This window comes from Nanorana parkeri, unplaced genomic scaffold, assembly GCF_000935625.1.
Source record: "Nanorana parkeri isolate BGI_ZX_2015 unplaced genomic scaffold, ASM93562v1 scaffold46, whole genome shotgun sequence".
NCBI lineage: Eukaryota > Metazoa > Chordata > Amphibia > Anura > Dicroglossidae > Nanorana > Nanorana parkeri.
This window is the reverse complement of record NW_017306314.1, coordinates 1,307,179-1,332,483: the sequence shown is the minus strand read 5'-3', so window position 1 is coordinate 1,332,483 and position 25,305 is coordinate 1,307,179. Positions and strand designations below refer to the sequence as shown.

The 25,305-nt window shown below is 43.8% G+C and overlaps 1 protein-coding gene across 2 annotated transcripts in view; it reads left to right on the top strand.

Annotated features, from left to right (window-relative positions):
* Nucleotides 1–25,305, top strand: part of ABHD12 (abhydrolase domain containing 12) — an 89,714-nt gene that overhangs the window by 7,782 nt on the left and 56,627 nt on the right. Inside the window, exon 1 of one of the 2 annotated variants that reach the window (XM_018573230.1) lies at nucleotides 15,379–15,563. The exons of the other annotated variant lie outside the window; for it this stretch is intronic. Within the exon in view, the coding sequence (XP_018428732.1) occupies nucleotides 15,403–15,563 (161 nt within the window). The 5' untranslated portion in view covers nucleotides 15,379–15,402. Of the gene's footprint in view, nucleotides 1–15,378; nucleotides 15,564–25,305 lie in introns of those variants that run through there. 2 annotated transcript variants of the gene reach the window in all.

Below are 25,305 nucleotides of genomic sequence, written 5' to 3'. Positions count from 1 at the left end.
TGAGACCACGTGCCTGATATAGCCTCCCCATAGCTGGTGGCGTTATGACGGTGACCGAAAACACATATCCACAGAATGAATGAAGCAGCAGCAAGGAGATTCTTGCACTGCAGGTCCTTGGGTACAGCTCTTTCTCCAACAAGCCCTCAGGAGAACAATGAAAAGTGACATCTCCAAATCTCAGAGGCAGCAGTGTCACTGTCTAGGATGATCAGATGATACAGATCTATAGCCATTATTGCGTAGAGCAGGAGTGCCTAGGCATAGTCGCATCATCAGATTTTTACTGCACAAAGATATAAAGTTGTATTTATTTGTTGCTGAAAAGTCAGTGTTTCAATAGTTTTATAGTAAAATCATACCTTTCCTTTAAAGAAAAGACTGATTCAGTAATATCATTCACTTTTCTTTTTTCCCCCACCTGTTTGTTGCAAACAAAACCTTTACATTGTTATAAAGTCAAGGGGTGTAGAATTCCTATCGCCCGACAACAGGGACATGTAGTTCCGGGCGCCGGGCAGGTAGTTTTTTTGCTACATTTAGCCCTGCTGCGAACTAGCAGAGCTATATGTAGAGCGGGGAAGTCCCCGCTCATTTAGCAGAAGTGATCTCAGATAATGTATAAAATGAGCAGTAATCTTCTCCGCCCCTGCCAAGGGTAAGTTCACTTTCTCAAATAATTTTGGGAAAATGGAATTACCCGCTCAAATCTGGCCCCCTATTTTCTCCCCCAGCGCTATAATTACCTTTTGGCGCACGGTCATTTCCCTCCACAAGCACAGGTGTACTGTACCCCATACTGCCATCCAGCACAGCCCTGCCCTATGGATTTTGAATTTTACTCGCAAATTGCAAGCATTCGTTGGTTGGCACGTGGTCTGTAACCACGCTGACCAATGAGAAGCGCTTCTTCGCATGGTTAAACCGGGTTTTGGTTAAAATTATTTTGTTGTATCGGGTCAAGTAGATTCTTGCACTAATTATCACGTTGACTTTAGTCTTTGAACAAGTAGTTTTAAAAAACATTTAAAAAACATTTCCACACCCCTGATGTCTAATATTTTAATAACGGCTTTAAGTATCCTTGTTCTCATTAGCATTCATATTCTTTCCACCCCTTACTTTCTGGAAAGTCATCATCTTTAATAATGCTTCCAACTTGCATATCCTATCTTGTTTATTTTCAAAGCTGAAAAGGTGTCCTTGCTAGACCAGCTCACCCTCTGTTCTGCAAATTTTTTTCTCTTGCATTCCTCTATATAATCTACAAACTTGGAACCTAGCTTTCGGTGAAAGGGAACCTGTCAGGTTTTACATGACTTCTAGAGTACACAACGCCCAACGTGCGATATAGTATTATGGTACATAAGATACCTGCATACTTCCATTAAGACAATAATCTCATCACATTTTCATGCCTTCTCTGCCTGTGAGGGGACTCTAAAATCCTGACCTCATGCATGAGAATGAGCCGTTTTCTGAGAGTCAGCTCTGTGCTGCTGGAGACGTGACCTCACTGGCACTTGATGCATTCAATTTCAAATCCCTGGGAGCAGTATGTAACAGAATGGTTATGACTCCCATCATCTGCATGTGTCCAGCTGGGAGTTTACAGCTCTCCTCCCTTGGCCTAGGGAGTGCTGGAGTATAAAAATTGCGTGGTACACTTTAAATGTTTACTAAGAACCTGACATATTCTCTTGAAATTGGTCACAGACATTAGAAACAGGTTTGATCTGACTGCCTGAAGGTTTATATGGAGGGGAAGTATAGACACAGTCCATGAACCCATCGCACTCAAAACCGCTGTTCCTTATAAAAGATGGGTGCTGCGGAAGTTGACTGTTGGCAACAGTCTATAATCACAGGATAACATAGACATCGGCACCCCAAGTAACGAATCAATGGCGTCTGATTATTGACGCATGAAACATAGCACAATGCATCAAAAAGCAACGTTTCGCGGTCTCACAGGATCCCCTTCATCAGGCAAAAAAATAAATAAAGGGGATCCTGTGAGACCACGAAACGTTGCTTTTTGAAGCAGTGCGCTATGTTTAATGCGTCAATAAACAGATGCCATTGATTCATTACTTGGAGTGCCGGTGTCTATGTTATCCTGGGAAGTATAGACAGACACCCCTAAAGTTGGGTTATCTTGAGAGAAAGGGGACAGCAGCATCTGGTGGGAATTATCCAATGCAACCTCCTGCTTAGACCCTGAAATTGATCAATTGAGGGTTTCTGATGCTGTCTGCTAGAACACATGGGATTTCTCACATTATCTGGATAGATCAGTCAATGATAATCTCATGTCTGTGTGTAAATTTTTAGAGTAGAAGTAAATTGGTCATATCCCTGGACAATGCAAATTTACCATGTGAGGAGAACATGCATAAACAGAGGTTCCCTTCTGTGATAACGGCGTGTCAGAATCGCCAGTAGATCCAGAGACAGCCATATTTGCATTGACAGTCTGACTTTCTTCTGATAGTTTAGCTTGCCTTTACATGCATAGCCTCTTGTTTGGTCATATAGCCTACCAAATACAATAAAGCACCAATATGGAGGCTTGATATGGGGCCAGAAGAGTTGATGTTTGCATATGGCTTCCGCTACTTATATCTGTGAAATCTAATTATCACGTTGACTTGACTCTGTTTTTACGGAAGGTATCCTGAGCTCACGCATTTTTTGGTCATCCAATTTGAGTTGCCCTTTGTGACAGGTTTACTTTAAATGTGGCAATTGACTTCCATAACCCAGTATCACGGCTCCTTCACAGCAGCACTAGAGAGAACAGCGGGTGCTCACCGGCCGAGCCTGTCTTGCTCCAACATCCATAGTCTCTCACAGAAAACAATCTGGTCGCACGCCGCAAACTTCACTGAAGAATTTATTGTAGCACACAGGTACATATTGTCCCAGCATGGATCCTCTTCACTCCAACATGTGTTAACCTTTAATGGGCTTAACCATAGAGATGATAATCTATGATTAAGCATATTATTGGGAGAAATATGTTAGAGTGAAGAGGATCCATGGTGGAATGATGTGTACCTGTGTGCTACAATAAATTCTTCAACAAAGTTTGCAGTGTGTGTCTGGACTTTTTTTTTCTATAGATGTGGCAATTGGTTTGACTTGGCCATAGACTGAAATTATCATATTTGTTTGCAATGCTCAGCTAAGAAATTATGATGTAATAAAAAAACACAAATGTGAATGAACATGGAGCAAACCAAATCATATTTATTTATATATTTTAAAAAAAATATGATATTGCTATAAAAGTGCATCATAGGGAAACGTGCAGAAGCAAGCACATGCTAATATATATCTATTGACAATACTGTTTTTAATAAAGAAATGCTAACAATATTTTATATGTTAAAATATTAAATTATAATGAACAGGGGATAATTAACATTGTATATAATTATAAAAAAATAAAAATCAGAATGCCTTATTTATACAGTAAGGGTCGGTTCACATCATATCCAGTGCTTTTCGGTATCGAACCGTGCTGGAACGCACTGGGTATGATATGAACCGGCCCTAAGATGTTGGCTGTTTCCTCATCAGTAACAAGGTTGCAAGTCAAGGATATCGTGTTGCTGTTTATTACTGAATGTTACTCCAATACTCTTTTTGATCAAAGGGTTTTATTTTTTTATTTTATTTTTTCAATATTTTTTAATGCAGTAGATGCTTGGATTATATCAGTAAATAGACATGCCTAGCCCCGCCCACATCCCTATGAGTGGCAGCACATTGCTCTATGTGCAGAAGTTTAGCTTTAAACCTTTAATCGGAAGCCGATTAATCGATGATTGAAAAAGTTGATAACTTTTTCAATCATCGATTATAATTGATTCAGTCGATTAGTTGTTGCAGCCCTATCTCCTTTTTTTTTAAAGAAAATTTAATTTAGAGGCTGGTAAAAGACCTAGGATGGCACTGTAGAAAGGAAGAAAAAAAACATTGTCCAAAAATGTTGTAAAAGGGTTGTTGACTTGAATCAAGATGGAACATGATCATAGTTTAATTTTCTCTAGCTCTAGAATCACAAATTTACAAATGTAAATTGATGTCTTTAATTATTCTGTCAATCAGATTGTGGAGAAAAGCATGTACTAAACCGTAATACATAGTGCTTAAGGTTGAATAAAGACACAGGTCCATCCAGTTCAGCCAATGTTGTGGGGTTCAACATACACTATATTGCCGAAAGTATTGGGACGCCTGCCTTTGCATGCACATAAACTTTAATGGCAGCCCAGTCTTAGTCCGTAGGGTTCAATATTGAGTTGGCCCACCCTTTGCAGCTGTAACAGCTTCAATTCTTCTGGGAAGGCGTCCACAAGGTTTAGTAGTGTGTCTATGGGAATGTTTGACCATTCTTCCAGAAGCACATTTGTGAGGTCAGGTACTGATGTTGGAGGAGAAGGCCGGGCTCGCAGTTTCCGCTCTAATTCATCCCAAAGGTGTTCTATCGGGTTGAGTTCAGGACTCTGTGCAGGCCAGTCAAGTTCCTCCACCCCAAACGCGCTCATCCATGTCTTCATGGACCTTGCTTTGTGCATTGGTGCGCAGTCATGTTTGAACAGGAAGGAAATTGTACAATCAGATTGTGAATGTGTGGCCGATTTAAGAGTGTGGTCATCTGAAGATCATCCCTGGCCAGGCTGTTTCTTGAAAGAAGAAAGAGGCATTTTCAGACACTGATTCATATATGCACGGGGGTACTGATGTACTAGTAATTAGCCACCTATGTCAAGATGTCTGCCAGATGTAGTGTTTTTGCATGCTTTCCGCTGTATCGCTGATACTTTACAATCAATGGGAGTGGTGATGAATAGCTATGGTGTCTGCTAAACTGTTAGCATAACTTAAAGGATTTCTAAACCCAAGAACCAAAATGAGAAATATTGGAACTTCACCGTCCTCAGATGCTGTGGCTAAGAACATTTTCTGCAAGTACAGACATATACCCATTGATCTTGCCAGAAATGCCGTGTCCATGTAACTTCCTATGCACTGAACTGATATTTCAAACATTATCAGCCTTCCCAGTTCTCTTCTGCGACATACAAAGCACCTCCTCCCTATCTTATGTGCAAGGAAATGTTTGTAGTCTAACAGTAAAATAGGCTAGGGTGACAATACTGGTCCTCCATTGATACAGTGCATTGAGTGAGTGTTGTCACCCCTAGGACAGGAAGTGTATTACTGGCAAGATCACAACATGAAAATAAAGCAAAAGAAAACTAATAAAAGAAAACTAATGTAGCCACCACATCTAAGGACCGGTAAGCTTCAATATACTACATACTTGGGTTTAGACACACAAATATGCAACAGAAACTGTTTTTCCTTTACTCTGTTCTTGTCATTTCTGCTTGTATGCATTTTGTCTTACAATGGTTGCTTCAACAATCCAAGCTAGCACTTGTGTTGGGGTGTATAGAAGTAGCAATGAGGTTATAGACTGTGTGCATACTGCTGCATCAGACACTATGTTTTAACCCCTTCATGACTGAGGCCTTTTTTTCATTTTTTGCACCCATGTTATATACCACATTTTAGGCCTGAAAATGACTTAAAACCCCCCAACATTATATATTTTCTGAATGCCAAGACCCTATAGAATAAAATGGTGGTAGTTGCTGCGGACCCAGACTGCCAATCCACTCCCCCCTCATGTGAGCGGCGGCCTATCACCAGGCTCAATGAAACCACACTCCTCCCCCCTGTTTCATTTAAAAATAGTCAAATCTCCTGTGATCTCCAGTATCTTTGAGGCTTGAAAAAGAGGGATTCCTCGAAACGCGTAGCCACTGGAGACACCCGACCACCTGAGACCTCTACCACCTACACCGCTACCGATACTGACAAACGATGCACGGCATGCCCTAGCCGCGTGTAGCTCCTCCCCATTCTTTCCGTTTTTGACCAACGCGGCCCGGCCAGCCGAGTTCGTGGGCGGCCATACGGATGCGCACCCCCAACTGATCAGCCCGTCGAACCACCGGGGACACTCTTGCGACCCTGGACCTCTCAAAGGAGGGCGCCACACAGACCACGGGGGAGCCTCGAACCGTAAGTCCCTTTGTCTACTACTAACAGTGTTACGTATTTTTCACACACAAAGATCCATTAACAATCTGTACTTTACAAACCTATCTACATCCTTTTTGGTAGTTGCGCTCCTGTCCTGTTTTGTCCATATCTGCAATTTTCACTTTTTTCTAGGCAGCCTGGCCTCCTGACCAATCAGGAAGCCAGGTGGTACGTCATGACTTGCATCATGGCTTCCTGATTGGCTGGGAAGCAAGCTTCACTTGTTGGTAGGCAGCCCGGCTTCCTAACCAATCAGGAAGCCGTGACACGAGTCATGACGTTCTGCCCGGCTTCCTGATTGGTCAGGAAGCCAGGCTGAATAGAAAAAATTGCTGCAACAGAGCGTGCTGGTTACTACTTAAACCGGCGCGCGCTGTGTGCAGCTTCTGAGAATATACGCTATTAGCGTAGCAGGAGCTCTGCAAAATGTGCAACCGGCTTCTCCGCTGCGCTAATAGCGTATATTCTCAGAAGCAACACACAGAGCACGCGACGGTTTAAGTAGTAACCAGCACGCTCTGTTGCAGCTTCTGACAGCGTGGGAGATGGGACGCTGCGTTCGTCGGTGGATCTAGGGATCAGGCGAGTATTAAAATATATATGTGTTAATATATAGCCGCCGGTAGTCTGTTTAAACAGCCCCAATGCTGGCGACGTCGTCAGTCACAAAGGGGTTACAGTATTTAAAGTTCTGACTATAAAAACACGCTGCTTTTGGAATATGTCTGGGTCTACTAAGGCCCTATTCAGTAGCACAGTGGCGTAGTGGTTGGCGCTTCTGCCTTGCAGCACTGGGGGTCCCTGGTTTAAATTCCGGCCAAATCACTATCTGCATAGAGTTTGCATGTTCTCCCTGTGCTTGTGTGGGTTTCCTCCGGGTGCTCTGGTTTCCTGCCACACTCCAAAGACATGCTGGAAGGTTAATTGGCTCCTGTGTAAATTGGCCCTGTATGTATGCATGTGAGATAGGGACCTTTGATTTGTAAGCTCCTTGAAGGCAGGGACCGATGTGTATGTGCACTGTGTAAAGCGCTGCGTAAATTGTCGGTGATATATAAATACCTGTAATAAATAAATATTCGCACCTGCGAGTCAAGCAATCTGCTACAGATGGGAGGCGCTGTACAATCCAATGACAACTGCCACTGCATGCGGCTTTCACAGTCTTTTATTACCTGCGGATGACTCCACCTGGATGCATAGAGGAATTCATGAGACTCATGCGATCAGCCCCATTCGCAGGTGTGAATGGGACCTTAAAGAAAGGATCTGAATTCAGACTCACTGGTCTAACCCCTTAGGAGAAATTATGTGGCATTTGGTCATGTGATCTGCACTTGTAGGAGCCCCAAGCAGAGGTTTCTACTGTAGTTGTACATATTTTATTCTTTGATTCTTTTAGCATATTTGATTTTTAGCGGGGGGGTTATTTCAATTTAGGTTCACTTTAAAGCAGAACTCCGGGCACAAATTGTATTAATCCATGCAATGGGGCTACCCCAGCACTCCAAGGGTTAACTGTTCGTTTTTTGCCTAGGTTAATAAAAAAGAAGTTAAAACTCACCTGATCTTCGGATATGGCCGGCTGTGACAGCACTCCTTCATCCTACGCTGCAGCGATGGTATGTCCTTCGGCATCCTCGCGTCCTATACACAGAGTATAGAATGTAACGGCTCAGGGACCTTAGAGCGGAGGGGGAGTGAGGCGGAAGGGACCAGACTAAGTCGGCCAGCTTGGAGGATCACGTGAGTATTACGTTGTTATAAAAACGAGTAGGTAACCCTTGCAGTGCAGGGGTAGCCCCACTGCAAGGGTTAATACAATTTTTGCCCAGAGTACTGCTTTAATTCTGGGCATTTTCGGCTTTCCATCAGCTTCCAACTAATGCTGGGCACACACCTTACAACCATCGCAAGACTTTTGTCTTGCGATGGTTGTAAGGTAATAAAAAAAACCTACGATCTGCCTATCTTGGACAGGCAGATCGAATTGCGATGATCGCAAGCCCGCTCCGCTGAGGGGCGGGCTTCCGATGACCGCAATGCTGAACGGGCAGTGTGCGCTTGCGGCATTTATCTTACGAACATGCCACACACCCGCCGACAATCGTACGATGCTCGGCGGGTTTTCGAACATGTTCCTAAGATAAAAGTCGTGCGACTTTACAGTAGCAGAGGTCGCACGCCTTCCACACCCCTTGCGATAATCGTACGATTGCGGGATTTCCCGCGATCATCGTACGATTATCGCAAGGTGTGTGGGCACCTTAACAAAGAATGATTCTATGTCCACAGCATTCCAGCAATCTATCATGCACTGTTTGAATAGTCTGCTGGTTCTGGGCAACCAGATAAGTGAAATTGTGTCAGAAATTGATCTAAACCACCAGAGTGCAGGTTGAAAGGCAAAGTCCTTCAATATCGGATCTCTCAGAGCAGCTCAGCATGCCGTCTAATGTTATACTTTCTAGTGAGACTTCCCCTCTCAAGGCATATCAATATGACCATGTGAACAGGTTTTATTGTGTACTAAGATTAATCAGTAGTAAGGATTGAATAAAATGAATGACTGGGCTGTATACCGGCAAACTTGTCTGGTGTATAGTGAGGATGTGAAGTCATTCTGCATTTTGTTACAAGTTGTAACGCAACACTAGAGGATGACCATCCACTCCAGACAACCTGGATATTTGGTTACCCCTGGATGATACGCTCCACAGTATCACTTATGTGTACTTCAATTCCTAATCCAATTAAACTTGAAGTAAGAAAAGTCACAATTCTCAGATTCTAGTCATTTGCATGAATTGGGTGCCTACCGTACAAATGTATAATGTACAAGTAGCGTCTCGTTTATTACAGTGGCATTTTTCATTTAGAAAAATCCAATGTCATTGCTGACATCCTTCCTAAATATAGGTTGCCTGCTGACGTCCTTCCTAAAATGCAGGTTGCCTGCTGACGTCCTTCCTAAAATGCAGGTTGCCTGCTGACGTCCTTCCTAAAATGCCGGTTGCCTGCCGACGTCCTTCCTAAAATGCAGGTTGCCTGCTGACAAACTTCCTAAAATGCAGGTTGCCTGCTGACGTCCTTCCTAAAATGCAGGTTGCCTGCTGACATCCTTCCTAAAATGCAGGTTGCCTGCTGACATCCTTCCTAAAATGCAGGTTGCCTGCCGACGCCCTTCCTAAAATGCAGGTTGCCTGCTGACATCTTTCCTAAAATGCAGGTTGCCTGCTGACGTCCTTCCTAAAATGCAGGTTGCCTGCTGACGTCCCTCCTAAAATGCAGGTTGCCTGCTGACATCTTTCCTAAAATGAAGGTTGCCTGCTGACTTCCTACCTAAAATGCAGGTTGCCTGCTGACTTCCTTCCTAAAATGCAGGTTGCCTGCTGACGTCCTTCCTAAAATGCAGGTTGCCTGCTGACGTCCTTCCTAAAATGCAGGTTGCCTGCTGACGTCCTACCTAAAATGCAGGTTGCCTGCTGACGTCCTTCCTAAAATGCAGGTTGCCTGCTGACATCTTTCCTAAAATGCAGGTTGCCTGCTGAGGTCCTTCCTAAAATGCAGGTTGCCTGCTGACGTCCTTCCTAAAATGCAGGTTGCCTGCTGACGTCCTACCTAAAATGCAGGTTGCCTGCTGACATCTTTCCTAAAATGCAGGTTGCCTGCTGACATCTTTCCTAAAATGCAGGTTGCCTGCTGACGTCCTTCCTAAAATGCAGGTTGCCTGCTGACGTCCTATCTAAAATGCAGGTTGCCTGCTGACGTCCTACCTGAAAAGCGGGTTGCCTGCCGACTTCCTTCCTAAAATGCAGGTTGCCTGCCGACATCCTTCCTAAAATGCAGGTTGCCTGCTGAGGTCCTTCCTAAAATGCAGGTTGCCTGCTGACGTCCTTCCTAAAATGCAGGTTGCCTGCTGACGTCCTACCTAAAATGCAGGTTGCCTGCTGACAAACTTCCTAAAATGCAGGTTGATTGCTGACATCTTTCCTAAAATGCAGGTTGCCTGCTGGCATCCTTCCTAAAATTTAGATAAAATAATCTGCGCTCTTGGAAAGATAAGGCTAAAAAGTTAAAATACTAATCCTAAAGCTGCAATGAATTGGTAAAATATGATGTGCAAGTGATAACACAGCGCTAAAGGTGGATTCCGTAAGAAAGTAGGTGTAAAATATAAATTAATATATTGCCTTGTTCTGGAGGTATATATATATATATCCACCGAACTGGGGAACTAGTTACCTCCTCAAGGTGTATATATGTGTATATACATATAAGTGAATAACGTCCCAATGAAAAAATATCAAAAACAACTATGTATAAATCAAGTGATAACAAAGTGTCTAAACCTCATTTGTGTTGATAAATCTGAGCATAAACTTCTACGTGGATACAATGCAACACAATGTGAAAAAAATGTTAACAATGAAATTATCTCATAAGTGAATGGTAAAGAAGTGACAAATCCTCAAACCTATAAGGGGTAGATATTTTCATTGTCTAGTAAGCACTGTGCTAGTGGCTTTCAGGCGAAAGCTCGTTATCTCGGTTTTTTCTATGTGACCGGCCGATGTTCTGAAATTTTAATGTAAGTTGCTATTTTTTAATAAATATTCATTGTTGGATGTACCGCACCATGAGGGTTGTTTTTTCTCTCCCACTACCCTAAATAAAACACTGATTGGGACCGTACAATATCGCTGTTGCCCACGGATGAGAGGAGCCGGCACCTGCCTTTAACAGAGAGCCGGGACCTCCACGGAGACTGCAAGGGACAAGCGCTGGAAAGTGCTCGATCTGCTGTCGGGTGTTTTCTTGAGGGAATTGGAACGGAGAGATTGGAAGCCTTCTGCTCCTGAGGGATTATATTACATATACTCACTGATTCTGGTGAGTACTGATTACCTGGGGGACGGTTGATTGGAAGATCGAACTTATAAGGACTTTATATTTATTTTCGTTTGCTTGGGGAATTGGACTCAATTGATTTTTATATATTTTATTTTTTATTTATTTAGTTTGCACATTCAGTTTGTCTTATTGAGTACTTTAGATCCAATTTATTTCATATCTATATTAGTCTCCCACTTTGCAATTAATTGTCATCTGTCAAATCACATCACAAATCAGAAGTTTGGAGGAACTATTTTCACTTTATCTGTACAATAGTTTTTCGTTAATTTTATTTTATTAATGGTTTGACACAAAGGTTTGAGGATTTGTCACTTCTTTACCATTCACTTATGAGATAATTTCATTGTTAACATTTTTTTCACATTGTGTTGCATTGTATCCACGTAGAAGTTTATGCTCAGATTTATCAACACAAATGAGGTTTAGACACCTTGTTATCACTTGATTTATACATAGTTGTTTTTGATATATTTTTTTCATTGGGACGTTATTCACTTATATGTATATATACATATATACACCTTGAGGAGGTAACTAGTCCCCCAGTTCGGTGGATATATATATATATACCTCCAGAACAAGGCAATATATTAATTTATATTTTACACCTACTTTCTTACGGAATCCACCTTTAGCGCTGTGTTATCACTTGCACATCCTTCCTAAAATGCAGGTTGACAGCTGGCATATTTCCATAAACTGCAGGTTGCCTGCGGAGTTCCTTCCTAAAATGCAGGTTGCCTGCTGGCATCCTTCCTAAAATGCAGGATGCCTGCCGACGTCCTTCCTAAAATGCAGGTTGCCTGCTGACGTCCTTCCTAAAATGCAGGTTGCCTGCTGACGTCCTACCTAAAATGCAGGTTGCCTACTGACATCTTTCCTAAAATGCAGGTTGCCTGCTGACGTCCTTCCTAAAATGCAGGTTGCCTGCTGACGTCCTTACTAAAATGCAGGTTGCCTGCCGACGTCCTTCCTAAAATGCAGGTCCTTCGGCTTCAGTTGGAGTCCCTAACAAAATACAAAAGTCATAAAAACATACTTAAAATATACTTAAACCGCACATGGTTTTAAGTGCTGGAAAGAAGTGAAAGAAATTTGCTGGACCCTCAAGGTTTTTCCTATTAGTGCGGCTGGTCAATTATGCTATCGGACACGCAGCTAGTACATCCCAGAGGATCTCCACTGTCTGTTTGGTGTGTAGTGTCAAATTGCAGGATTCTGAATTGAAGCGCCGCATTCCATTTACAAATAACACAGCTTTATTCAATCTGGGGTTGAGAGGACAGTATAGAAATATCCAACGCATTTTGGGGGCTCATACAAATACCCCCTTCATCAGGGCTTACTAAGAGAGAACATGTATCAGGATGGGGATGGCTTGAAATTGGATAATATTTTGTCCACTGTGTGGGAATGCTGCTGAAGAGCTTTATGGATTCTTGCACAGTGTCCAAGCTCTCTCTGCGACAGTAGATGACTATTAGAAGTGATCTGCTGCTGCATCGGGTGGAGGGGGGACTGGATCAGATCTCCGCCAACCCCATTGAAATCTCCTATGAAAAAATAAAGCGTAAATAATGACATTGTATTATATTGCTACATATCCAAAAACAAAATTCCCTTCTAGATTAATCCCCAACAATGATGTCAGATGATGTGGATGACACTTGCATTTACTGTGCCATGTCATTCACATTAATAGCTTTTGTAAACTTGTGTAAAAGTTGCCATTGTGTTAATTTGAGACACTAATCTCAGGAATTAAATCTTAAAAATACATTCAAATACCTTAACTAAGAACAAAAATGTATCTTATTTGTGTATCACTGGGCTGTAGATCCTCCAATGCATCTCTTAATTAGTGCTGACATTGTCCTTCCTTCTGGAGGGTGACTACTTTTGTTCCCCATGGTCCCTGTGTGTGTTGTAAAGTAGCCACCGCTCCAAGCTCACTCCCGTGATGGACTACAAACTCAATACAAAATACTCAACTGGACTTGAGATTGTAGTCCATCACAGTTATGTAGTGTCAAAATGGGAATAGAGCTCTCCTAAAATAAAATGTTCTTTTTGAGTTTTAACATTCTTCTGTTACATGAAAGTCACACTAATGTGAGATCATTTTAACCAGCAGACTTATCTGATTATATTTTGGGGTAAATATAGGAAGGTGTGCAAACTGTGGTAATGTTGTGTTGGGAAAAATTACATGAAAATGCATTTTTTATTTCTAATTTTTTTTACAATTTTTCCAAATAAAACCCAAAGGAATAAAACAATATATGGATCCACATTTGCTACCAAATGAAAGCACTGTCTGTCCTTAAAAAACAATGTACAATACGTTAGGGTAGAGTAGATAGAACATGTGGCACCGAAAAGAAAAAAAACCAATGTGGGACTCCAGGGGGGATTCGGGGAGAAAGGCCCGGGGACTCATCTTTGATAAAACCCGAGGACTGCTTTTCAATATACCACAGACGCTGGAATGCATGGGTATTTTGTCTTCTTTTTTTGGGAAAGGTGATGTAAAGGTGAACCCTTTAGGGCAGGGGTGGGCAAACTCCAGCCCTCTAGGTGTTGTGGAACTACAAATCCCATGAGGCATTGCAAGATTCTTACAGGCACGGGCATAATTCCCAAAGACAGATGCATGAAGGGATTTGTAGCTTCACCACATCTTGTGGGGGGTGGAGTTTTCCCACCCCTGCTTTGGGGTCTGTTAACACCAGCAAACTGCACTAAACGTACGGCAGCTGTTGTGTGCTGACAGGCACAGTGCTGATGTCATGCACGGTTTACTTTTTTTTTTTCTTAGAACGCTACAAGTGTCGTTATAGTAAGTTCTATTGGCGGAGTGCGGTGTGAAGCGGTTGTACCCCTGCTTGCGGCACTTTTTAAAAATGTTTTGCTCACATCACTGCAACATGGTAGTGTGGACTGTGTCAATTTAAAAGAAGGGCGTCATTGGAAAAGGCATATAGCGCAGCCCTAACACTGCTGGAGTAAATTGGCCCTTAAAGAAGAACTCTGGGAGTTTTAAAAAACGCACCCTTGCTGTGGGGCTACCCCTGCACTGGAAGGGTTAAGTGCTCATTTTGTCTAGGGGCTAAAAAAAAACCCGTCTTCCTCCAGGCTGCTAGAGCGCTCCCTGCAGGGTCTCCCTTGGGCCCCGGTGGTCTAAGTACTGCTGATGTCGTCACATCTTGTGCAGGTCCATTGACATGCATTAGATGTGAAGACACCGAGGGGCATTCCATAGCTGGAGCGGAGAGCGCTGAACGCCTCCAGGAGCCGGGATCGGGTAAGTAAATCTGCTTTATTTTCGCCCCTTAGACAAAACAGGCCCTTAACCCTTGCATTGCAGGGATTGCCCCACGGCAAGTGTAAGATTTTTTTTATTAATTCTGGAGTCATTCTTTAAAATCATGACATGCATTTATAAGGCCCGTTCACATATGGGAGTCTTGTGAACACGCGTCCAATGCACACAAAAGTGCGCACTTTGACGAGCATTCGTGAAACATGCACAAATGCAGAATACGCTGGCATCACTAGGTAATGGCACCCCAAATGTGGCCAAGTGAACGTGGTTTTTAGAAGGCGCATGAACGCGTGGGGAAAATGTGGAACACGTCACTGAATTTGTGACATGTGCTTGTTTCCCATGTTTGACACAGGACCAGCGTCCCAATGGAGATCAGTGGGGATGCAAACGCTCGCGAACGTGCAGGACGCGACGGTATGGTGTGACTGAGGGCTTAGTGTTTAGAATGTCCTATAGACTCGAGTATGTCAGTGCTAAGTAGGCCTCATTCACACTGACACTCCGCCATTATCAGTGCTGCACTTGCTGTGTTTGCGGTGACATTGGTGGAAGATATAATCACTATAGACCGGTGTATGAATGTCATGAATGCGATGGGTGGCATGAAATAAATGGAAGCTGATTTCAGATAACTTCTGCCTGGAATGTAATGTTGCCTCAGGTATCCGGAGTGCAGGTCACACAGCCCCGGATATCACCACGGGCACTGTGCACGGCCCTCGGCCAGTATGCAGATCAGCACTGACACTGTCCGGCATGCTGTGTGTTGCTATTCAGTGACCGGCAGAGCCCGGGGACAGTGTGCGCTGGTTACCAGGCAGCTCCCTGCCTGTGATTGGCTGACCGGAGGTCACAGTGGAGGGGGCGGTGCCTGTGTGTGTGGAGCTCAGCTGTGCTGCTGAGGGGAGGGAGCTGGGAAAATAACAGCAGCAGCAGCAGCGGTGTGTGTACAGTTCTCCCTTCACTAATGAGCGCAGCCCGGCTCTGCTAGAGCTGCCGCAACCTGTCAGCCGTGCCCTCCACACTGCCCAGGGATGAGAAAGAGAGCCGAGGCTGGGGCCCGGGAACATGACGGCTTCAGGGCCACTCCGCTGGACAGGGAGTGTCGCCTGAAGAACCTGAGAATACCGGGTACAAAGGGGCATTATCCGCAGGACCTGGACTGCGACAGCAAGGGGATGAAGAGGTTCGGCAGGTGAGCAGAGGCGTCCATTGTGTGCACAGGGATGGCAGCCTACCTGTATGTCATATGGGCAGCTGTACTACGCTCCCCTCTATGCGGCTTCATCATAGTGCTGCAACTTACTGCAGTGTGCCCTACAGTGCATGGGGGCTGCTGTGCCTCATACATGGCCGGTGCCAGGAAGGGGGGCACTGACACTATGCTGGGCTTCAACTATTGGACTCCTTTATAGGGTTCAGCCTTTGCATTGCTGGATTGATCACGCCTACAGTCACTCTTCATGATACAACCCCATTGAGGACGGGGCACTTTAATGCCAGGCAATCTGTATTAAAATGCCTGTGTGCCCACAGATTTACCCATCTCTGAGGTATGGCATCAGTCTTCTAAAGCTGGCCATATAGTCTTACAATTTCGGTAGCGCATTCCGCCTTGCCATCGTTGGCTCATCTAACTTCCTTTGGAGATCCATAATAGTTTTGAGCAGATCTGCTACTTGAATGGAATCCCGGTCTCTTTTGTGCCCAGCACATGCTCATTACAGGTACAATTATTCCAGAACAAAAATCATTTACAGTTAGAATTTGGTTCATTCAGATAAGAATGAACCAAAGCCAGAAATAAACATTTTCCAACAAAATTGTACTGGTGTATGGCCAGCTTTAGACAAACGCGTGTGCTGGTGAACCTTTCAGATACAATTGCACTCTGTGAACTGTTTAGTATCTATCTATCTATCTATCTATCTATCTATCTATCTATCTATCTATCTATCTATCTATCTTTCTTATGTCCCATGGATGGGGTAATCATCAGAATAGACCAAAGAAAGTTTATATAACCCAGGGGTGCAGAAAATTGGGGGACAAGCCAGGGCTCCATAATGACATATGACAGTATCATTACAACCTGCTGTCCATCCTGGACAATGGTTATGTTGTACATATAGCACCGTGTAATGTATTTTTAACTGTATGGCAGGACAGGACAAATCCCAGGAGGAAGGTAGCCAGTGCACCTTAAAAATGACAGCTGGTGTCTAATGTCTGAGGTTTTCTTTGTTTTCAATGGAGTTGGCTTCTAAACAAAATCCTGATGGCTCCTGGATTGGACAGCTTGGCTTCCAAGTTCCATATTAAAGTGACACTAAACTCGGGAGATAAGTCTTAAAAATGCATTCAAGTACCTTTTAACTATTAACATAAATGTATCTTATTTGTGTATCACTTGGCTGTAGATCCTCAAATCATCTCTGAATTGGTGCTGACACTGTCCTTCCTTCTGGAGGGTGGCTACTTTTGTTCCCCATGGTCCATGTGTGATGTGAAGTAGTCACCACTCCAAGCTCACTCCTCGGATAGACTGTAACTTCAATCCAAATGAGTAAACTAAACATGAGATTGTAGTCCATCACAGGAGTGAGCTTGGAGCGGTTGCTACTTTACAACACACACAGGGACCATGGGGAACAAAAGTAGCCAACTTCCAGATGGAAGGACAGTGTCAGCGCCAATTCAGAGATGATTTGAGGATCTACAGCCGAGAGATACACAGGCTACATTTTTGTTAATAGTTGAGGTACTTGAATGTATTTTTAAGATTGAACTCCTGAGGTTTCAGATACTCCCAATCATCTCTCCTTTTTCGGAACCTATTCCCAGTAGTCCCTCCTTTTTGGTCTGAGGTATAGTCCTCTATGTACTTATTACCACACAAATGTTATACTGCACTCAACTTTTCCTGCAACCTCTAAATGAAAGCATTTGTTATTATGCAAAGCTCGTATAAAGGAAATGTTGTGTTGGAAAATAAAAGCGCTTGTGGGTTTAACCGATCATTTATTACATTTAAAGTGTATCTCTTTCGTTTTTGTTAGAGTGGGGAAGGGTTAGACTAGGGGTGGGAGCTCCAGCTGTGCTTTAACTACAACTCCCATCATGCCTCTGGGAGTCATGTCTGTAACGGTCAGTCTTGTAATGCCTCCTGGAACTCGTAGTTCCACAAGAACCCGGAGGGCAGGAGTTGCCCACCCTTGGGTTAGACCCTCTCTGTCAGGTTTTATTGGCAGTCTATGTAGTACCCATTGGGGAGATTCAGCCCTCTATTTGCATTGGTAACTATTGTCGTTGAAAAAGAAAGTGAGGGGAAATCCAAAATTTTAGAGTTGTTCCCAGAACAAGAGGTGAGGGAAAATCTGAGTTGTTCCCAGAACAAGAGGTGAGGGAAAATCTTCCATTGGGGACACTTGCTTTCGGGACAGCTATCTAAAAGGGGAATTCCCCTTACTTTGTGAGATTCCCTCTAACTTCCTGTTGTGTCTTTAGAATAGGAAGTGAAGGGAAATGTTCCCCCAGTGGTACACAGACAGCAATAATCCTGCAGGGGTTTTTAACTCTTCTGTACTCTACCCAATGCTACAAAAATTCAAATACTTCTCAGTTCATGTAACAGGGGTTATACTGTGTTGAAAGGTGTACCTCTTTCTCATCACAGGAGTTATGTAGGAGGTATGCATGTCCACAACAGGGTGGGTGTATCTATCTTATCTATCTATCTCTTTTATACACAGGATTATTTGTCTTTAGACTGGATTCACACCAGATGCGTTGGGGCTGCGCTGCTTGCTTTTTTACAGGGCAGCCCAAACGCAAGTTGGATCACGCAAGGCAATTAGCCTGGTCACAGATGGGCACAGTTCACACTGCATTGTGTTGGTGTGCGCTGAAAAAATGTAGAACACTTGTGACATTTCAATAAAGTTTTTAAAAAGAAAAAGTAAACAGTGCACTGTGCCGGGATCTGTGCATCAGTTCTGTGCAACGCTCACCAGCAGTCTTTTATTGTAGTACAGCTGTTGGTGTGAATGGACCTTTAAACGGACTTGCAAAACCACAACTATCCATATTGTCTGTTACCTGATGATATTCCTTTTATTCCCCTTTATGTGTCTGTAATGATGACTCTGCATTGCTATATGTGCTCTATGGGGGACATATAGACATGTTTGTGTTTACGGGAATGCCTGGCAGATAGACATACAATTGGAGTTCTACTCCCCTCGATGGCATTCTCATGTCCTAGAGTGTATGGTTTTGTAAATGACCGGGCATCACATGCTGTGTGAACGGTTTCATATAGCGGTGTGATAAAAAAGCTGATGCTGCAATGTCTGTTCTATCCAGTGACACTACAGGAGTGATTATTCAGGCCTGAGTCATCACAACTGCAGCTTTTATTTCTTGGTTTCTCTTCCCGAATTCTGTAAAGGGATTCTAGCATCAGCTTATTTTCCTGAGCTTTACAGTATATGTTAGAGCTCTGTATGAAATGGTGCCGCTCGAGCACTAACTTCAGTCCTGTAGTGACAATGAAGACCAATGATCAAGGCTTTTTAGGACACAGGTCACTGCTGAGTTGCAGTTATTTTATCCATGTTCTTCCTTTTTTTTTTTTTCCTTCATCACTACTATATGAACTTGAATACGTTCTCCGGTTGTATATGTTACCATGGGTGTTTCTGCAAACCATCTAGAATTTTTTGGGACCTCAACATTTTCTCCCAATATATAGGGGAAGATTAAAGGCAGGTCATATCACTGTATATACACAGTATAGAGCTGCGGTCGCCAACCTTTCGGACCTCATGGACCACTAAATTCATAATTTTAAATCCCGCAGACCACTAATATGAATAATTAAAAAAAAATATATATATGTGTGTGTGTGTGTGTGTGTGTGTGTTCCAGCGCAGTTAGCTGCTGGAACGCACTGTATGGCATGCTAAACTCTCCCCTGCGTTCTGTGGCAGGAGGGGGCCGGGCAGTGCATTGAAGTCAGTGGCACCGCAGCCCCGCCCCTCGCAGTGCAATCCCCCGCACCAGATTGCATGGCACATCAATGCCTGCGTTCCGGTTTAGTGCGAACGGAAAAATAGTGCATGCAAAATGCGCTCCACTGCGTTCCAGCAGCAAATCATGCTGGAACGCACTGGAACTGGTGTGAACTGGCCCTTAAGGCGGAATTTACTGTATTGTATGTGTGGCCAATATTAGTTCACCACAGACAGTCAGTTCTCTGGCTGATTGTTACAGCGGCTCTTTCCAGAACAGCTGAGCAAGAATATGCAGTCATCGATAATTGTGCAAACTTTACTGTACAGTGCATTCACAATGATTGGAACCCCAACACACCTCACATAGAGGTGTCGAAATACCTGAACAATCTGATTGGATGGTATTTTGAGAACCAGCGGGACCGACTAGCAAGATACTGAAGCTTGGCCCAGTGGGAGATTCCTCCATCCACACAGCTTAGCGTAGATGGAGGAAGCTTTTGCACATTTTCCATCTGACCATAGAAAATCTGCAGATAATCTATATGTGTGGGGCCAGCTTTTAGTCCTACGCTCTGTAAAACGCTTAACATGTGAAAACCAATGATTGCCTATGGGCATGGTTCCCACCTGGGCGTTTACAGCGTATAGGAACGCGCTGCAAAACGCCCTACGCCCAAAGAAGTACAGGAGCTTCTTTGGGGCGCTTTGCCGCGCGTTTCCATTGGTATACCCGAGTGTGGATCGGGGTTAACAAAGCGGTAACCCCGAGCCACGCTCGGGAATACAGCGTACAGGTCTTACCTTGTCCGCGATCCCCGCTGTGTCTTCGGTGGCTGCCGACTTCCGGGTTCCGTCCCTTGCAAGCGGCCGCGTCGCAGGGGGGCGGAGCCGGCGGGAAGTTTAAAAGTGAAACTAAAAATAAATATATATATATATATATATATATATTTATTTATTTATTTTTTTTTCTTTCAAATAGAGAAAATAAAGGAAACAAACAAAAAGAAAATCATACCGCCAGTGGAACGCGTGTTTCACTGAACGAAAAAAACACGAAAAAAAACGAGCATAAAAAAACCGCTCCGGTGTGAACCCAGCCTAAGACATGTGTTCTTGTGTTGAATTCACATAGTTAATTATCAGTGACAGGTCACACCGTTCTGTCACTTCTCTTATTAGGAAGCTGGAGTCTGATAAGACAACACAGAACCGATGTGATCACACAGCCACTGACCAGGGAAATAAGGTAATAAAGTGAAAGATCAATATGTACAGCTTGGCTTCTATTAATGCTTCATTTATATTCATTTGTTTCTAATGTATATAATGAAAACATGTTTATTGATATTCTACATGTTATCAAATATTTATTATTAGAATTTCTCCAATAGAAATGATGTAAAAGGTCTATTTTACTAGTAGAATTTTTTGATTGATTGCTCCAGCTCTGCCAGGTTCAGACTGATTCATAGAGGGGAACTGATCAAAACTGGAGCAGTTGCCCATGGCAACCAATCGGCTTCTATATTTTCAAAGCTTAACTGAACAAACTCAGTTTACATACAAATGTGCGTCTTGTGCGTGCGTTTGCATCTGTGGGTGCACAGGGCAGCAGGGTTGCTCTCCCTCCCCCCACACACTTATAGTATTAAACTCTTAAACCTTTTCAGTAATGACTCTAGATCAAACAAATATACATTGCGCAGCAAATTATTCTTAACATTTTAGCCAAATCACTTACAGTCATCATGGTTTCAAACAGCTCCAACTCTCCCAGCTTGGCTTCCCTGAACTTCCTGTCCAGTCCAAGATCACAAGGGACAGAGCAGTCTCCAGCAGATGTCCATCTACTAGAAAAATTAGGGGGGAGGAGAGGGGGTGGGGGGACGGCTTGCCTTGCTATGCCTGTTTGTTTGCGGAGCAATACAAATGGCAAGCACACTCATCCTTTTATAACCAGCTTTAAAGCAAGGTGCACATGATGAGGCTTAACACAGTACAAAAGCAAACATTTCTCAGCACACTCACCAGCCAACCTGAAAAAAAACAACAAATTACATTGTGTAAGTATTAGGGTTAAAAACAGAGGTTTTAGTTGGACAACTTTTGCAAAATATGTGAATGCCGCACTACCTCGTGAAGGCCCCTCTGTATAGTGCAGTCCTATCTCTAATCTGGGAGAGCCTCCATCTTGCAGCTTATACAGCAAAGGATGAATTGGTTGCAGGTTTACAAGGAGGTAGCCCATTCCTGCACCCAATTCATCCTTTGCTACATATGCTGATGGAGGCTCTCCTAGATTTGAGTTAGGACCGCACTACACAGAGGGGCCTTGACGAGGCAGTGCGGCTTCCACATATTTTGCAAAAGTTGTGCAACTAAAACCTCTGTTTTTAACCTTAAGGCCTCATTCACATAGCTTAGAGTCAGCCCGTACAGATCCGTGCGGCGTGCATGGCTGTATTGGGCCATTTCCGGGAAGGACAGGTGCTGCGTGTGATTGTACGCAGCAGCCTGTTCTTCTCAATGGGAGAACACGGCCGTACGCTCACGAGAGCTGCACATCCGTGCGGCTGTCCGTGCTCGGACGCAGGCAGGATCCATCCTGTCTGCGTACAAGTACAGACACCCGCACGGATGTACAGCTCAGGTGAGCGTACGGCCGTGTTCTCCCATTGAGAAGAACAGGCTGCTGCGTACAATCACACGCGGCACCTGTCCTTCCTGGGAGCGGCCCGATACAGCCGTGCACGCCGCACGGATCTGTACGGGCTGACTCTAAGCTGTGTAAATGAGGCCTAATGGTGTAATTTTTCTTCTTTTTTTTTCAAGCCAGCAGGTAAGTGCTCTGTGTTTGTGGAGACACACACAGCTTACCAGCACACACAAGGGGGGCTCCATAGGACCCTGCGAGGGAAAGGAACCACCCCAAAACAGGATATCAGGACCAGTGCTCAGGAGACTAGATGATTGTAAGGGAAACTAAAACTTTTGAACATCAACAAGCAGCATCCATTGTAAGGGATTTATTCAGCATTTAAAAAAGCTTAAAAACGTTTTGAGTTTAATATAACTTTAAGATAGAAGATGATTGGTTGGTTGCCATGGGCAACTGCTCCAGGTTCTGTCTGCCAGTTCTGATCAATTCCCCCCACAGGGTCTATACAATGCACGTGAATCTGGAATCTACAACACACACTACCGGAGCTGCCACAACTCCCTAGCCATTCTGCTAAAACCTAAGGGGTTATTCACTAAAGAGTGAAGAGTTTGGAGAAGGCAGGAGAAGTGACCAATCTAGGACAGCATAGCTGAACTGGAAAATGGAACTGATGTTTCCCGAGATGTAGTGAAATATAAAGGTAGAAGGCTGTTTGTAGGTGCCTAGCAGTAATGTTTGCAGTCCAGCCCTTCCTCTGTACAAAGTGACAGAATTGATATAGAAATCTGATAAATACATGTGGTGATAACAAAAATAGCTTGTGTGTTGCTAAAGCCAGTGATACCAACGAAGCCTGTGATGGATTGTAATTACAACGTGCAGGATTTCCTGACGCTGCAAAGCTTACAAATCAAAGACCCGTCCATCAAAATCCTTTTCATTGCCCGTTTAGCAGGTTGGCCTCTGTTAGGGGGGATTGTTAGATATACAGATAGCTTGTTTGTGTAAGACAATCCTCAGACCATAGGGTGGCCCAGTCACTGTTTATAGTCCTTGTACCACTTGGAGGTTTGCACCGGGTTCATTCTGAAGACCTATTGACAGTGTAATACATTCTTCTGCACACCCAAGGCACACTGAGGTAATACTTCGATTTCTCTGGTCAGTTGTGTTTAATCATTAAAGGATAGCTTTAGTTTTTAAAAACACTTTACCCAGGGATATCGAGCACTTTTTCACCTTTTCTGCCCTTTTACTCTAAAGCAGGGGTCCCCAACCCCTGGCCGTGGACCGGTAGTGGTCCGTGACCTGTTGGGAACTGGGCTGCAGCCACCAGCAGACTCCTTGGCCAGGACCGGATTAACGTAGGGCCGCGTGGAGCTCCCGCTCTAACCCCACCCCTACAAATAGGCCCGTCTGGCCAGGATTGCCTCGGTATGCCACATGGCAATCTAGGCTGGATACAATCAGGCAGAGGCGACCCTCTAATCAGGCATATTAGAAGGCCACTCAATGGGGCCTCTCAGGGCACTAGAGAGGAGCAATCGGACACCGAATTAAAGAGCCGTATCTCCTGCAGCCGCCAGTGAACTCTCAAGATCCCTAGTGAGAGCCTGCACTGGCCACATGAGAGCCTGCACTGGCCACCTGAAAGCCCATTAATCCTGTATTATGTTGAGTTGTATAATTATTTTATTATAAATTAGAATGTAATAATGGTATAAATAAAGTGTACAATAAATGCACTTAAATCATCGTGTTTTAGCGGGCAGGCTGTAGTACATGCTCATTTCAACAGAGAATAATTATCTCTACAATGACGCCTAAATGTAAATCAAATGCAAGTGCATTCTTGTCATCAGCACACAGGGCAGCAATTATTTTAAGCTCTGCATAACACTCCAAAAAACTTGCAAGGTCAACTTTGCTGACCTTGCAAGTTTTATCTCCATTCAGAGAGGAGGAGGGAAGAGGTGAGATCAGCAGACAGTTACTCTTGGTCCTGCTTACCTAAGGGGGGGTGATTGATAGAACAGTTTAGTTTTCTGATTGGTATCTGCTAACCCCCATAGACATGAGTACTGCATCATATTTATTGGGGCTTAGTGCAGATAAACTCTAACAATGGTCTTCTCTTATTTTCTCCTCTTTGGTCTGTTTAAATATACAATTTTATGATCTGTTCCAGTGCAAAATTCCTGTTAATCTTGGCAATAATAATCAAAAGTTCAGAGCTGTGTCTTATGCACATTCCCTGTGCTAGCTTAAGTACTGCACCCTCCTAGTTTTTGGATATTATCTTTAACATTGCAGGGACTTCATAAAATATATACATCCAGGTGCTTTCTAAAATCCTGTGGAGGACTTTCTTTTTTACTGCTGGAGAAAGCAGTGGAGGACGTGCTTTACTGCAGGGGAAAGCAGTGGAGAACATGCTTTACTGCAGGGGAAGCAGTGGAGGATGTGCTTTACTGCAGGGGAAGCAGTGGAGGACCTGCGTTAATGCAGGGGGCAGCAGTGGAGGACCTGCTTTACAGCAGGGGGAAGCAGTGGAGGAGGTGCTTTACAGCAGGGGGAAGCAGTGGAGGAGGTGCTTTACTGCAGGGGGAAGCAGTGGAGGACTTGCTTTTACGGCAGGGGAAAGCAGTGGATGACTTGCTTTACTGCAGGGGGAAGCAGTGGAGGACTTGCTTTCCATCTTGTGGCCGATTTTGATAGGTAAATCCAATCATTTCTTGAAGCGGACCTTTACACTCAAAAGTCAAATTCTACCAATGCACCCCTCTATGTATGATGGTTAATAATAACATAGACATATCAGGTGTAAAACGCTGTGATTTTGAAATACTTACACTTGCAGAGCATTCACTTCCTGCTTTGAAAGTGCAAATTACTTCAGTTTGCCAAAACAAAGCGCACTGGGATTACCTTGTCATCAGCAGAGCATTGCTGGGAAATCTCATCTGTAATCTCACGAGATCTCGAGGAAAGGCATTTCCCTCCCCTGAGATGATGTACATGGTCACATGTCCTAGTCACATGTGCCAGAGTTCCAGGAAGTAAAGGGGGATCTAGTAATCTGCCCTTAGTAAACATAGCCACTGTCAAGCTGGCCACAGACCTTACAACCATTGCAAGACTTTTGTCTTGCGATGGTTGTAAGGTAATTGAAAAAACGTACGATCTGCCCATCTTAGACAGGCAGATCGTACTTGCGATAATCGCAAGCCCCCCTCTGCTGAGGGGCGGGCTTCTGA